General features: G+C 37.7%; 1 protein-coding gene across 1 annotated transcript; it reads right to left on the bottom strand.

Moving 5' to 3' along the window:
- Positions 1-6659: 6659 nt before the first annotated feature.
- Positions 6660-7549, bottom strand: rasd4 (rasd family member 4). Its single transcript, XM_056253403.1, has one exon. It carries the CDS (start codon positions 7508-7510, stop codon positions 6884-6886), a length of 627 nt encoding a protein of 208 aa, XP_056109378.1. The 5' UTR covers positions 7511-7549; the 3' UTR covers positions 6660-6883.
- Positions 7550-16649: the final 9100 nt, after the last annotated feature.

Below are 16649 nucleotides of genomic sequence, written 5' to 3' on the forward strand. Positions count from 1 at the left end.
ATGCATTGGCTAACATGAACATACTATGAGAAACATATTTTTACAGCATGTGTTAACCTTTGTTAATGTTACCTCTGGTGGTCTTCGGTCATTTTTGACCGAAATTTTTTACATTTTTAAAATCATGGACATGATTAGAAAAGATTAAAAGGTTAAATTGTATCTAGTGGAAGCATTTGGTACTGCAGCCAAACAAAATCTGACCGAAAGCTAACTTTTTGGATATTTAAAGCTCAAATTTGGAACACAACTGGTTTAGATTTATGGCTTTGATTTTCTTGCAGTTTTAGAGAAAAAATGATTTATAATCTGCCAAGTGTCGGCTTTGAGACATCAAACTTAAGTCTCTGCTCTAAAGCATTCAAGATTTACCACAGTTTGAGGTCTGTGCTCGAAAAGTGAATTAACAGATTTTAAATACAGCGTACATATAATTTAGTATATATAAAAAGCACAAAAAATACAAAATATTACTTAAAAAGCATTATCAAACTAAAATATAGTTCATTTCATTGGTCCAGGGAGTTAAAAATACAGTTGTACATTGTTCATGTTTGTTCACAGTGCATTAACTAATGTTAACAGATACAACTTTTGATTTTAATAAGTTAACAAATGAAACCCTATTGTAAAGTGTTAGACAAAACAAAAGAGCTCTGAACGAAGCAAGTACTGTGAATACTTCTCCATATACTCCTACACGACACAACTAAGGGAGTGAAAATGGCACGTAAAACACGTCTCCGTCTAATCTGTTCCTCAGTTTCAGTGTATTTTTACATTTCAGTTACATTCGTGTGCTAATGTCAAGATCTGGCGTAGATGATGATGATGATACAACCATTTGTATATCTTGAAGGCATTTGAAACCATATTAGCAATACTAGGCCAATAAATGCAGTACACTGTGAATGTTTGGCTAGTTAACTGATAATACCATTTAGCTTTTGCTTCCTGATTAAACCTTAGATGAGCGGGATAGCTGAGGGATGGAGAACACATGCACCAGCACTGCCCCCCCGCACGTCCCCATTCTTCCTCTGTGTGCGTCTGCCGTCGGCCGTTGTTCGTTTGAAGCCCAGCAACACTTCTTTCTTGTAACCTTATCTTCCACATCTCCGTGTTCCTCAATTGTATGTCGACTAGCTGTTTCCCCAGTGCCTCACACTCCGTGAGAGTGACAGCGGTTGCTATGGCAACCTTATTCGAAGGCGTTATATTTTTTTGCTGTTGTGCAAATATTGTCCGACCTTACAGAGAACATACATTTCTTTTGCTACGATGTACTGTATCTGCTGTTGCTTTGCAAGCTTATTTTTGTAAATAAACACAGATTCGCCTCATGCCGCTCTCTGTTGAATCTTTATTGAACTGAAACATAGAGATTAAGCACATGCAGTTTTCCATGATGCGTTCAAACGTGTCCGTCAAGCTCCTGTCGGGACGTGATGTCATCAGTGGTCTTCAGTGTCAGAGGACGAGTTCGTGAAGGACCCTTTACTTGCTCTTAACTCCTCAGGTTTTACACACGACACTGAGGAGCTTAGACCAAGTCAAGCGACCCAGACAAGAGAACCTATGGAAACATTTTGCCTCAAAATCGCCTATTTTTTAGGATAATTATGACTTTTTTTGTTGTAATGTGACATTGCGTTCATGACAATTAAGCACACATAGTAAAAAAAGTACAGACAAATCATGGTAACGACTGTTTTCTTTTGTTAATGATTTGCAATATTTATTAATACAAATGAATCTGCATAAATATAAAAGTGGTATATCTAAACCTTAAACTACCATGATGTATAAATACATTTATTTATTTTATTTTGTCCGGTGCTAAATGGTCCTAAAGTCTACATTTTCTAGAAGGAAAATATAATAATATAATACAAAATTTTATAAAATTGGACCCAGACATCCCAAAAATGACAATTGTCATCCATTCACCCTCATGTCATTCCAAACTTGTAGGACTTTCTTTCTTTCATGGAACATTAAACATTTATCACATATTTATGTATTTGAATGTCAATTGTTCCACAGGAGAAAGTCACGACATGAGGGTGAGTAAATAATGACATAATCTTCCCTTTTTTGGTTAAACTAACCCTTTAAAAGGTTTTACCCACACAAATATTGACAACATTCTCAAGGATCTTTACATCTGAAAAGAACAATGATAGTTGAACACAAAAAACTAAAGCAAACGTACCTCCAAGTGTTGTGCAGGTGTGTCAGGTTTAACACTGTTATCAGTCAGACACAGATCTGGTGAGAGTGGCACTTATCAGTGTGTGGATGACTGATGAACAGACAGCTGTGTGTTTAAACCCGGCTCGAAGAGGAACTAGACATGCAGCGTTTAGAGGTCACTTCCCACTTGTGGCCTCAGGAAACAATACACCTTGTATCTACTGTTCGTATGAAAGGGGAAATACTCACAGTTTGTGTGTGTGTCAGTGGGCAACGGTGTTTTAGTGCGGAGACATTTTGGGAAACCTTAAAGTCATTACAATCATGCATGGCTGACTTTCTTCTATTTAATACATAAAGAGATGTATTTAATACATCATTTTCAAAAGGGACTAAAAAGCACCATAATAGTAGTTCATATGACTTGTGTATTTTATGACAAGTCTATATGTGTATGAGGAACATACCGAAATTAAACCCTTTCAACATTTTCACTTATTTCATTGGCATATTTCACTCGTATATGTGTGTCTGTGTATCCATCATAAAATCGCATCGCAATATATATATATGTATATGTATATGTGTGTGTGTATACACACCGCCATTCAAAAGTTTTGGATCGGTAAGATTTTTAATGTTTTTAAAAAGAAGTCTCTTCTGCTCACCAAGGTTGCATTTATTTGATAAAAAAACAAAAAAACTTTTTTTATTTTAATACGTAATTTATTCCTGTGATCAAAGCTGAATATTCAGCATCATTACTCCAGTCTTCAGTGTCATCAGAAATAAAAGAATATTATAATTATAGACATTAATACTTTTATTCAGCAAGGGTGCATGAAATTGATCGATTTACAGTAAAGACATTTATAGTTTTACCAAAAATGATATTTCAAATAAATGAAATGTAACTTTCTATTCATCAAAGAATCTGGAAAAAAATGTACACAACTGTTTTCAACATTGATAATAATAATGAATGTTGTTTGAGCATAAATTCATCATATTATAATGATTTCTGAAGGATCATGTGACACTGAAGACTGGAGTAATGATGCTGAAAATGCAGCTTTTATCACAAGAATAAATTATATTTTAAAATATATCGAAATAGAAAACTGTTATTTTAAATTGTCATAATATTTACAGATATTACTGTTTCTTTAATCAAATAAATGCATTGGTGAGCAGAAGAGACTTCTTTTAAAAACAGTAAAAATCTTACCGATCCCAAACTTTTGACTGGATATATATGTCACTTGTATTAAAGAAAGTTTAGAAAGTGGAAAAATCCAAAATATATTCAAGATAAAGTCAATAAAAACAAGACTTAATATTTTATGCAATGTTTCTTCTCTAGTAAATATATATTTTGTGTATATATGTGTGTATATACACTCACCGGCCACTTTATTAGGTACACCTGTCCAACTGCTCGTTAACACTTAATTTCTAAGCAGCCAATCACATGGCGGCAACTCAGTGCATTTAGGCATGTAGACATGGTCAAGACAATCTCCTGCAGTTCAAACCGAGCATCAGTATGGGGAAGAAAGGTGATTTGAGTGACTTTGAACATGGCATGATTGTTGGTGCCAGAAGGGCTGGTCTGAGTATTTCAGAAACTGCTAATCTACTGGGATTTTCACGCACAACCATTTCTAGGGTTTACAAAGAATGTTGTGAAAAGGAAAAAACATCCAGTGAGCGGCAGTTCTGTGGGCGGAAATGCCTTGTTGATGCCAGAGGTCAGAGGAGAATGGCCAGACTGGTTCGAGCTGATAGAAGGGCAACAGTGACTGAAATAACCACTCGTTACAACCGAGGTATGCAGCAAAGCATTTGTGAAGCCACAACACGCACAACCTTGAGGCGGATGGGCTACAACAGCAGAAGACTCCACCGGGTACCACTCATCTCCACTACAAATAGGAAAAAGAGGCTACAATTTGCAAGAGCTCACCAAAATTGAACAGTTGAAGACTGGAAAAATGTTGCCTGGTCTGATGAGTCTCGATTTCTGTTGAGACATTCAGATGTTAGAGTCAGAATTTGGCGTAAACAGAATGAGAACATGGAACCATCATGCCTTGTTACCACTGTGCAGGCTGGTGGTGGTGGTGTAATGGTGTGGGGGATGTTTTCCTGGCACACTTTAGGCCCCTTAGTGCCAATTGGGCATCGTTTAAATGCCACGGCCTACCTGAGCATTGTTTCTGACCATGTCCATCCCTTTATGGCCACCATGTACCCATCCTCTGATGGCTACTTCCACCATGTCACAAAGCTCTAATCATTTCAAATTGGTTTCTTGAACATGACAATGAGTTCACTGTACTAAAATGGCCTCCACAGTCACCAGATCTCAACCCAATAGAGCATCTTTGGGATGTGGTGGAACGGGAGATTCGCATCATGGATGTGCAGCCGACAAATCTGCGGCAACTGTGTGATGCCATCATGTCAATATGGACCAAACTCCCTGAGGAATGCTTCCAGCACCTTGTTGAATCTATGCCACGAAGAATTGAGGCAGTTCTGAAGGCAAAAGGGGGTCCAACCCGTTACTAGCATGGGGTACCTAATAAAGTGGCCGGTGAGTGTATATACAAGTATAAACAATTACCAGTAATAACTCAATAAGTAGTCATATATTTTGCAGTGTAATGGGGTTAAATGTTCATAATGCAATTGTAGATTTCATGACAATTAAGTTTTTAATACTTGGATAACCAAGTAACGTTTGAATAACTCTGAATAACCTTTTTTTATGTTATGATACATTAAAGGAATTACTTAATGTGGTAACCCACTTTATTTTCCGTGTAGTCCTGCATTGTTGAACAGAAGTCTGTCATTGTAAAATGTTGTGCTGCAGATATGTGCTACATGCGTTACGCTTTCATTCAATAGATCATTCACTCAGTGTTTTAGGAAGTGCCTTACATCCTGTTGGGTGTATAGGTGATAATAGGCCTTTGTTATACGCAGCTCACATTTCCTCGTTGCTTTTATTGCTCACTATATTCATGGCATATCATATCCTAAGCCGGTGAAATGAGAAGCTCAAAGTCAGTCGATGAACCACAAAGTGGCAATATATGACAAGTACTGTATGTGCACGGCATGCGTGTGAACGTGAGCTGTGGTAGCAGCTTTTTTTATTATCAAAGTAGAAAAGTTAGGTATTGTGGTTATGTTTTCATAGGGTTTATGTTGCCTTCTGGATTTTATGACTGATTAAACTTGTTTGTATGAAAAAATTCTCATGAATTACAAATAATTTATTAGCGTCTACTTAAATACTTGAAATTATTTTGTGCATAAATATAGAATATATTGATGCTTTTACAATTTTTTTTATATTATTTTTAAATAGATAAAAACAGCACATGAAAACTCCATCATATGATTTTTGTTCTTTCAAAGCTTTGGAGTCTTTTGTTACGTTAATCTTAAAAACACTGTGTACATGATACTTACAAACATCTAAACATTATTAAATCAAGACACATTTACTTGAGAGGCAAAATTACTAAATATATTAAATCTTGTTTGTTGAAAACAAGACTTTTTTTGTTTAAAACTAGGAAAATATCTGCAAGTAGGATCATAAAAAAAAAACTTAAATCAAAAGGAAAACAAGATTATTTGTCTCACCCCATTGGCAGATATTTGTTCTTGTTTTAAGTATAAAAACTCACTTAATTGTGATACTTTTTCAGAAAACAAGACTTCATATCCGATGTCATTTTGCTTCTCAGTTATAAGCATCTTGGTTTAATAATATTGAAACATGCCTACAATACCGAGTAAGACATTTTTTTTTCTGCAGCGCAGTGATAAAGAATGAATAGATATTTCCAACAAGTATACCACAAAATCTTGCACAGGTGGAACTCGAAAAATTTGAATATCGTGCAAAATATAATTTTGTTGATTATTGTGTTTATTAGAATATTGTGAAAAGGTTTTCATAAGCCATAATCATCAAAATTATAACAAATAAAGGCTTGAAATATCTCACTTTGCATGCAATGAGTCTATATGATATATTAGTTTCACCTTTTAAGTTGAATTTACTTTGTGCTTTGACACATTTCAAATTCTCTCAACATAAATGCTGCCAGAAAGCCTTTGAGCTGCAATTAGTTCTTTATTTTTCTTTAACAAGTTACAAAAAAAGACATCAGTGCTTTATACGAGTTTTCGACAGAATAAAAGTGCATGACCAGATTCTGACGGTATATGCAACTGAACAATGAACACAGTGACCTTAATACTTAGTGCAATGATTTGTAAACCAATGAACGTCATACAGTCAAATTATGTTAATAAACATTTATGACATGCTGTAGCATTAAAGTCCGAATATTTTAACGTATACGATAGCATGTTGACGACACGGATCACACAACTGAACTTCAGGAACTCGACATCACGGTCAAAACATTCAACAGTTCATTGTCTTTTGATCATCCTCCCCTTTCTCTGAAATCGTTGTTTCCCTTCATCACTGCGGTGGATGCTGATTTTGGGAGCGGGATTATGTGAAGTTTCGCTATGTAACAAAAGCGTCTTCATGTGCCTTAAAAGAGCCTTCCACATCTTCGCTTTGCTTCAGCGTCGGCGTCGAGAAGAACCTCGACCCTCGCCGTCCTCGCTCGTCTTTCTCTCGCGGGCTTTAGGAGACTGAGCAGCTGTTGGCCTTGTTCATGGGCGGCCGTAGACCCTTGTCTTTGGGAATGGTCTCCCTGCGGCGACGCAAGGCCGGGCTGAGGAGGCTGGGGAGGTTGGCTTGCTGGAGCAACTCCCTGAACACCTCCATCACGTTCTCGTTGTCTTTGGCCGAGGCCTCCAGGAAGCAGTTGTTCCAGTCCATCTCCACCTTCGCCAGCACGTCGTCCGCGGACACCCTTCGCTCGTGCAGTCGGTCCGTCTTGTTGCCCACCACTACGATGGGTGTGAACTTGTCCTCCTTGACCTCCATGATTTCCTCGCGCAGGCTCTTGACGGCCTCGAGGGATTCGGGGTCGTCCACGGAGTAGACCAGTGCGAAGGCGTCTCCGTTCTGGATGGAGAGCTTCCTCATGGCCGGGAAGGAGTAGCTTCCGCTCGTGTCCATGATGTTGACGGTCACTTTGACCCCGGCCACCTCGTACTCCTTGCTGTGGAGCTCCTCCACTGTGCGCCGATGTTTGGGCTCGAAGCTGTCTTGTAGGAAACGTTTAATCAGGGCTGTTTTCCCAACACCTGCAGCTCCCATGAACACCAATCGCACCTCTGTCTTTTCCTTGACTTCCAGAGACATGATTCCCAATCCCAGATACTCAAGCTCTCTGCTGAATGTAAGTCTCCCCTGCAGCTTCTCGTGAAGACTTCAAACTCGTGGATCTGTCTGATTGTTGCAGTCTTGAAGCATGAGGAATGGTTTCAGCTGCATCTGTGTTTTGTGTGTGTTCTCGTGCCCTATTTATGGCCTTTCTCAATCGCAGGGATTCCAAGCCCTCTTCAGAGCTCAGCCAATCAGCTCCTCTTGTTAAACCACTGGCCAATGGCAAGACACTATGCAGATGAGATACAAGCTCTTGCTGTTGATGTAGTGGAGAGCTGTCAGATGGGGTTTGCGCCTTGGATACAGCGGTTGTCAGGTTTTTAAATGTGTGAATTTAATTTGCCGAGAGCATTTTGGCAGTTTATATATTTGCATGCACAATGTGTAGTGTGTGTGTATCACCCTGCAGGAGAATCATCATATTTTTGGTCCTCAAAGAATCTTTCAGTGAACGGTTCTTAAAAGAAACATTTTTAATAATCGAAATAATCTTTTTTTCCAGTAAAGAACCTTTTGTGGAATGAACTTCCTTCAAGGAGACGGCAATCCCAGTTAAAAAATTATGATTATCTGTGTTTTTATGTGGTGGATATAAGAGAGTTTCAAATCTGTCACGTACCGGCATCGTGTGTGTGTGTGTGTGTGTTTGTGTGAGAGAAAGAGAGGCCGAGAGACAGACAGAGAGAGATTTTGTCCTGAAACGGCATTCGATTAAAAGTGTCAAAATTTTTACAATTGGATCACAAATCTGTGAAACGCTGATCTAATATGCCACACAGAAACACTGCATCAGTATTTTACATTAGAATTGATAATAGTTGCTCAGATTATTATGTGGAATAAAGCGGCACAAGTCTCATTATAGAATATGATGACACGATGCCACAAATCCAAGTACATCGCTGTAAGAAAAAAAAAATCAGTAGATAAATGGAAAATGTCCTGGTGATTTTCTGCCAGGATATTATCCGTTAAGTTTACAGACATTTCCCTAAAACACAATGCATTGTAATGTTAATGCAATGTACATTAAAATACGGGTAAAGGACCTGTGAAAAATCAATATGGAAAATTCCTTCATATTAACATTACATTGGGCCCAATTTGTATATGTAGGTAAGTCTAGGCATACTTACTCACATATAAAAAAAAAGAAAAAAGGTTATTTAAAATGATTCATACAAGCAAAATAAATATACACACAAAAGTCAAGTTTTTCACCCTTTCAAATCGATAAAATCAATAATAAAAGAAAACAAAAAAAATTGAGAGAACATAAAAGTTTACGTTTCTCAACGTAAAGGACAATTAGTTGTACAAACTTGTATATTCAATCAACATAATATATTAAGTTGAACAAACTTATAGTTAAACTTCCATTTTTAAGTTTAGTTGACTAGAAGTTTCTTACCATAGAGATTTAAAGCTTTATTGCATTTACAAACTTAAAGCTGGAGTTAACCAACTTAAAGTTAGCGGGTAATTATGTCACTTTCCCGTGCATGTATTGTCAAATCCCCAAATAGAGAAAAGTTGCTCCGGCTACTAAAAAAATTAGTAAAAACTTGGGAGAGGGGAAGGAAAGTTGTCACGAGGGAGAAATGGAGCTGCTAAATCTCCAACCTCCGGGGAATCACTCGTTTTAAACAAACCAGAACAGAGGAGAGTCTGCTGGCGAAAAGGGAGCGTGACAGAGCTCATAATAACCTTCTCCAATGAGAATAAATGTAAGGCAGGACTGGGTTTTTGTCCTTGGGGAATTGATTGGATGCTTGTGGTTTGCTATTGATCGATCTCATGTGAGTGACAGGACGGGCTGTCAATATTTTCAGTATTTTTCCATAAAAAAACAAACAAGAATTACCCATTTTAGCTTTAAGAGTCTCAGCCCATACCCCTTAGCTGAGGTAAAAAACACTGCTATTCATGGTTTACTGCTTTATTTCCTCTCTCCCCCGACTCTGATGTGCTCGAATGTTTAGCTCAGCTGACACTCAAGAAGCTGTTCTTTTATCTCAACCTCTATTGTTAGAAGAGCACCACTGAAAATCCTTCATTAAGCCTCAATTCAGAGTATGTATGTGATATGATAAGCTCATTGTGTTAAAATTGATGTCTCTGGTCACATCTTTCTCATGTATGCTGCAGTTTCTCTTAGTTTTACTATTGTTTTTATCAAAATTGCAAAAATAGTGCATGCATTCAAAGCAAATTTCAACTTCAAATAAGGATTGTGATGTAGGAAAAAACAATTATTATCACGAAATAAAAGACTGAAATGGTATTTGACTGTATGATGAATGTGGCTCAAACCAGGCAATTTATCTCGAGGATTATTCTTTTTTTAGTATCTCAGTGAGATCCCAGAATGCCCTTCTGTTGAGTTTCTACTCATACCCGTTCAAATAGAGCATATCTGTAACGGGGAAATGCGAAAAGTTAAGTGATCTTGCAGATGAAATGTACATGCTTACAAATAATTTGCATTTGAATGATGCTTTTAAACTAAAAATGGAAATATGTTCTGGAGTTTGGAGCTGTGGACTCAAAAGTGTCTCCGTCTGAATAGATATAATGCTCAGAGAAGCAAAAGCTGAGAGGGTCATTTTCTCCCCTCACATGTTAGATGTCCCCTCATTAGCTTGTGAACATTAGTGTACTGAATAGCTCAGAAAGGAAGAGACCTAGTGAAGGATAATGTGGCACTGTGAAGTAGTGTGTTTGTAGAGTTTAAGCTTGAAATTGCTGTTTAAAAGACTCTTGAGTAATGTTATTTCTTTTTACTTCTGGCCAGTGAGAGCTGGAGAATGTAAAACAATCAATGTAAAATACATAAAAATATAGTTTTTCACTAAAGAATGATCATGATTTAACCATTGTATGCATGCACCAATGTATCAACACATGGTAGTAAACAACTATTTTTACCTACAAATACTGGTACTAAAACACTTTAATAAATGAAAAAATATAATACATGATAGTTTTGTTGAGCACAGTTTTGAATCAGTTCATTGGACAGTTTGAACTGGTTCATGGAAATTAATTGAAATAAGCTCTAATGCCCTTTTGCCAGAGACTCGATCGACCTTGTAAAGCCTGAAAAAGCCTAGAAAAATCTTTTTGGACGGCGATTTGCAACGAATGTGGGATCTTATGCTTTCAATGTTAGCAGGCTAAATTTAGCATTTCCCAGATCACCTATTGCACCTTTAAGTATCATATTTCATACATCAGACATTTATGACTCACAAGTTGAAATAGTTAGAATATGGAGCTCACACTTGAGGAGGAAAACATTTTCTATTGAGAGGCCCAAACTGTCACAGACACTCATTCTCTGCGTATTACGTGTTCAGTCTATAGTGTATCATCGCCACCTAATGGCCTGGAAGCAGAATACAGCGTTCTTAGTCGTTTTCACGGATCCGTGCGAATGGGGATCGTTTTGAATATGGTGTCGTCTGTACGCGGAAAACACAAAAGACAATCTTCTCAGTTTCAAGCTTATATTTGTCGTGTAAACGTACCCTCAGTTTCATTATCATGGACTTTTAGTTTGTTTTCATGAGTTTCCTGTTTCCCTTTGTTCTATTTTCCCGCCACTCGTTTGTCTTCTTACTGTCATTATGAGTTTTGTGTTTCAGCTGTGTTTGATTATCATCTCGTTTGTGTTTGCTTTATAAGTTGTACCCTCACAGTCACTCTTTGTCCGGTCACCGTTAATGTTAAGTTGTGTTTGCTCGCCTGCCGTTTGGATTGTTTGCACGTATGAATTATTAAAGCCTTTTTGAACCCCGGTCTTCATCTTCATATGCTTCCTACAACCTAAACGTGACACAAAATAAGAAAAAACATGACGTTTTGTGCAGTTGCTAATATTTAAAAACTAATATGATGAAATTCAGATAGCTTGATCAGATATAGTATAGACTTGTGCATAAATCTCAGTTGTCACTCTATAATATGTCTTAATGATAATATTTAAATCCTTAATTTTATGATCAAATCTCTGCAATGCCTAATTAATACTCTTATTTTAACATGATTTGTGTAGGAAATTATGAGTTATTACTAGCAATATAATAGTTATTCTTACATTTACGTACTATATACAAATCATTAAAGATTTCACAGCAAAAATACATGTGAACACCAGGGGGGACGTTTTTAAAAAATGTACTAAAATGTATTTTACTTGCTAAAATTTTATTGTATCAAAAATTATACAGTAGGTTTAAATATTTGTAACGTTCTCAACAAGAAAGGATGACAAAACTAGTCTAATGACGATCTCTTTAGGAAACTTACTGGCCAAATAAATAGACAATTGAAATCATTGTGATATTCAGAATTTGGTAGCAGTTTATTTTACAGTCCTGTTCCGCATGTACGTACTTATTATAGTAATTATAATAACTGGGTAATAACTAACTCTGAATCTACTCCTAAACCATGTAGTTACTGTACATTATATTAACCAGTTCTTTCTTAGGTAAGTCTACATACTGTCAAATAAATTCTTAATTTTCCTTAAATGTTACATCACCAGGAATCTCATCATAAATATATCACGAACAATCAATATATGGCCCAACCCCATGATCAGTCCAAATCTGACTGCCTTCTTGGTTCTCCATTGGTTTACCAAGTATTATATGTTATATGTGACACTTTAATACATTTCATATATAATGGTTCAAAGAGACCGTGACATAAGATAAAATAAGAAACAGTGTTTCTACATATGCGGTTCCTGACTCGTCGGGTCAAATATAAGTAGTTGCATGTTTCAAAGCTTGGTAAACAAGGCCAGGCATGTGTTGAGCTGATGAAATTCTTCAAAAGATCATATCCCTGCTCAACATATTTTACATTTGCCGTCTCCAGCGCTGATTGTGGATGTATCTGAAAGACCAGCTTCAGCTGAAATGACACATCTGACCCAAGCGGATCGCTGTGATGTGTCAGCCACTTGCATCTGCATTTTATTACGCAGGATAAGTTGACAATGATAGAACAGTTGTGAAGTGTTTCCGCTGCAGCAGAGGCCAATTCAGTTCAGTAGCTCACTTATTCTGAATGTTCATTGATATAAGGTCGTCAAGAGCACTAGGGGCCATCTACATTTATAGCAGCCTTGGTAGCAGACATGCATTTCCCTTTCATCTTTTTTTCCAAAGGGCCTTTCAAAAATGTTCAATAACCCAGTCAACCAGCTCAAAAGTGAATCACATAATAAACTCTGTGCTATAGGGCTGTGTTATAAAGGGTTGTAAAGCGTCACTGTGGTGGCTGAGTTGCACCGGTGGTTGGTCCACCATTTTTTTTGTATGTGAATGCTGTTTTACTTTAATATTATGGAAGGGTTGAAGCACAAAGCTCTGTTTACCAAAGCAACAATAGATTAGCAATTAAACATTACATCGCAGCCATGGAAACGTTTGGATTCGTGACGAATGAGAGAGTTGCGTGAATGCGTGAGCCCATGCATTAAAGCTTTGATGGGTTTGTATTCTGTTTTGCGATCTGGTCACTCGATAATCAGCGAATTTACCAATAGTCCATTAGCTATTCCACTGGACATGGAATCTTGTTTCTTTTCCCAAATCTTCACTCACGTCTCTTTCTTTGGTTCGCTTTTAAGTAGGCCTATTATATTCGCATTCTTTACTGTGGTAAAGTAGAAAAACGCTGTAGGAAAGATAGCCTACCTTTTTACTTGCACGTCAAATTCGTTTTAACACAGTTTGTGCTTGTTATTATACTTTGGTAAGGCGCGTCAAGATTATTTGTAATCCGTGCTTCACACACGCGGGTGATTTTAGTTTCACTTTCTCTGGCAGCGCAAAATCAAACATAGATTAAATGCCTTGTCCTTGTGGAAGATAAAATTTGCGATTAAAATTGCGATGTGTGATTTTTCATTGACGGAAGTGCTCATGTGTGTTACGAAATGGATGTTTGGGCCTCGTTTATTATTAGCCTATTATTTTATTTCAAAATGTATTTAATTGAGGTGTATATATGTATAGGTGGTCAGGGGGTGTGTATATATATAACACCCCCCAACCACTGCGCCACTGCCGGTGGTTGGTCCATTACCACCACGGTGGTAAAAAAACTGTCACCGTCACAGCCCTACTCAATGCTGAGGATTCTGGGCCGAGAACAGTCTGTAATTGACCTATCGGTAAGCCCCTCCCCTCAATCACAGATGAGCCAATGGCAGTTGAGTATCAGTTGCACGGGGACCAGAACTGGGACATCTTTAGGTTTCAGCGCTATAGAGAAACATTGGAAGATCCAAAGCTCTCATCGGTTTGATGGTCTTTAAGCTACAAAAATGGTGAAACGATGTGCCTGGGGTACTTGTAACACTGATTCCTTGTATCCTGAGATGATGGGCATGGGTACTGTGCGCGCGTTCACCAGCGAGGTTCAAAAGTGTGATAATATTTGTGCGAACGGACCAATTATCTGCGCAATATGACAGAAGCCCGGTTTATTCATACTGTAAAATCAATGATGTTCATTTTCTGGTTATCATACTCTCATTAAGTTGCAATTAAAGTTAGTGAGTCCATGCTAACGTACAAACCTAAATAGATAACTGTTCTCACGTCATGTACAGTGAAGGTCAAAAACACATAAACAAAGGTCTACATTTCAGTGCCTCTCCATATTAAACTGATTAAATGTAAATTAATTTAAGCTTTCCCCGCGATACATGAACAGTGCTACGTAACATTAGGCTTTTCCCGATTGCATTGTGATCTGTAAACCCTCGCTTCCAAATTAATCTTGTTACCTAACATATTTATTTTAAAATCTTTTACATACCCCTCCATGGCATATTTGAGTCCCACTTGAATGCTCCTCGATGAGAAGGTGGTCCTTCGGTCCAAAATTTATCAAAAACATCTTGGGATAAGGTTTTCACACTGACAGCTGTGATTGTAAGACAGTTAGCAACTCCATTTGTTTGTCCGAGATAGCAACAGTAACTAAGGGGGGCGGGGCTTATACCATGCTCAAGTGGAAATATAACTTGAACCTTTCTTTGCCGTTCTTAGAACCGTTTGGAAAAAGCGGCTACAGTAAATGAACCTGGTCGTTCTGAGACTCCGTAACACTGTATCATGAACTACACGTGTGTAAACGACATGTTTCACTCTTAAACCGGTTACATATATAATTTCTTAAATCTCAGCCTCTGCGATTGGAAAATTGCCCTAATTCGTGATATTGCCCTACTGCACAAATCAGCAAACCATGCAATCCCCCTATCAGAGCCATTTTACGATGACCTACAACTGCGGTTGCAGAGAAGCAGATCAAGCTGACGATTATTTGTCGTAATGAGAACACTGTGCACATGGTCGTTCTCACAGTCCGCTGCGGCCGCACATTCATCATCCGCCTCGTGGGCAGAAACACTCAAAGACGTCAAGGGGATCGTTTTTGAGCTCAGCCCGCCGGGCACTGACCCATTTGACTCATTCAAGAATGTTAACGCGAGTACTCTTTTTATTGGCACACAAAAACCTTCTTTACCGATGACCTAGTTTCAGAAGCTCTGAAGGCATGCGGCCTAATTGGATTTGTATCATTCAGGAGCTTTTGGGCTGAAACCACAAATATTAAGAAGGCTGGAGTGTTATGCAGACTTGAAAGACCTTTTATTGACGTTTCTGAGCCTAAAATAGAAGAGTGGAGGGAAAATAGTCTTTGCTGACTCGTTCTTTATGCAGGAGTAATAGGACTGTAGTCAGACTTCTACTCTGGGCTCCTTTTGTTATTTTCCTGGGGAAATCTAAAATTCATTGTGAAGTATATCTTTCAAAGTGTTTTTCTTTGAGAAAAAATAAAGTTGAAAATGTTTCCATATTTGGGTAATTCTCAGGAAACAGTGCCATTTGTGTCCAGTTGACTTACTAAGACAGAACTTGTAACCCGAAGGTCGCAGGTTCGATTCTCAATACCGACAGGAAACAACTTAGAAACCCCCAATCACTCTCTGGTGAATGGCTACCCACTGCTCCGTGTGTGTGTGTCCACATTTTGCAGTGTGTGTGTCTGTGGGTGTTCACTACTCAGTGCTCCTAATGTGTGTGCACTAACTTGCACTAAATGCAGAGGACAAATTCCAAGTTTGGGATGCCATACTTGTCCTTCACTTCTCTTCATTTCACTTCACTTACTGTGCATATACACTGGAATTGACTTTTATTAGAGATTCAAATACAATTAATTGGTAATGCAAAAGAAATATTTTTTTCAGTGGGTTTGCATATCACCATTCATCACCTTTATGTTATTAGTAGGTTTATTGATCTTAATGTCGGTGTAGTTTTCTGAGGAAATGCTGATTTTTCATTCATCACTTTCTGTTAAACTCTGTTATGCTGTGATATTCCCACCTTTAAAAAATAATTTTGGATCTATTCAACATCATTTTAAGGAGAGAATTAATCATGTTTAGATCACATTGAACAAATTGCATTACATATTGTTTCTTCTTTATGGTTAAAATTATATTTCCCTCAAGTACAATAGTTAAAAAATGTTATGGAAATATCACAGTGAAACACAAGCTTAGGAGACAAGTTTGACCAGGAAACCACATGCGGCTTGAGTTTTTTGTAAAAGTTGACTATTCCCCGCCATTGTTTTTGATTTCACAATAGTTTCATGGCCACCAGAATATTTTGTTGTATGAATATCTGAAAATGCAATATGTCAAAAGAAAGAAGAGAGCCTCTGCTTTTAAACAACAACACAAATGGTTTATTCTAGCTTCATGCATTCTTTTTTTAACAACACTTGAATATGGGTATGGTTCATAAAAAAAGCAGCAAAAGCAACCATCAAGGGTCTTTCTGCATCTTCTTCACCTGTGTTTTGATCAGGAGATTCAGTACTCTTTCAGAAGATGTGTAATAGTGCCCCCTACCGAATAAGGCGTAAAAACTGGTCATTGGCGGGCAAGCGCTTTCTCATAAAACATGAGATAACTTGTCAATGGCGGGGAAAGAGTTCAGCTGGTCTTCAACGCAATTCATTTTGCCATTTTTATTGTTTTTACCCTTTAAAAGTGGCTGACCTTTTGAAT

The sequence above is a fragment of the Rhinichthys klamathensis genome, unplaced genomic scaffold (genome assembly GCF_029890125.1).
Source record: "Rhinichthys klamathensis goyatoka isolate OS25496 unplaced genomic scaffold, OSU_Roscu_1.1 h1tg000004l_1, whole genome shotgun sequence".
Taxonomy (NCBI): Eukaryota; Metazoa; Chordata; class Actinopteri; order Cypriniformes; family Leuciscidae; genus Rhinichthys; species Rhinichthys klamathensis.

What these genes read in the sequence shown, in the direction of transcription:
- rasd4 (XM_056253403.1), bottom strand. Translation starts at nt 7,510, where the DNA reads ATGTCTCTGGAAGTCAAGGAAAAGACAGAGGTGCGATTGGTGTTCATG.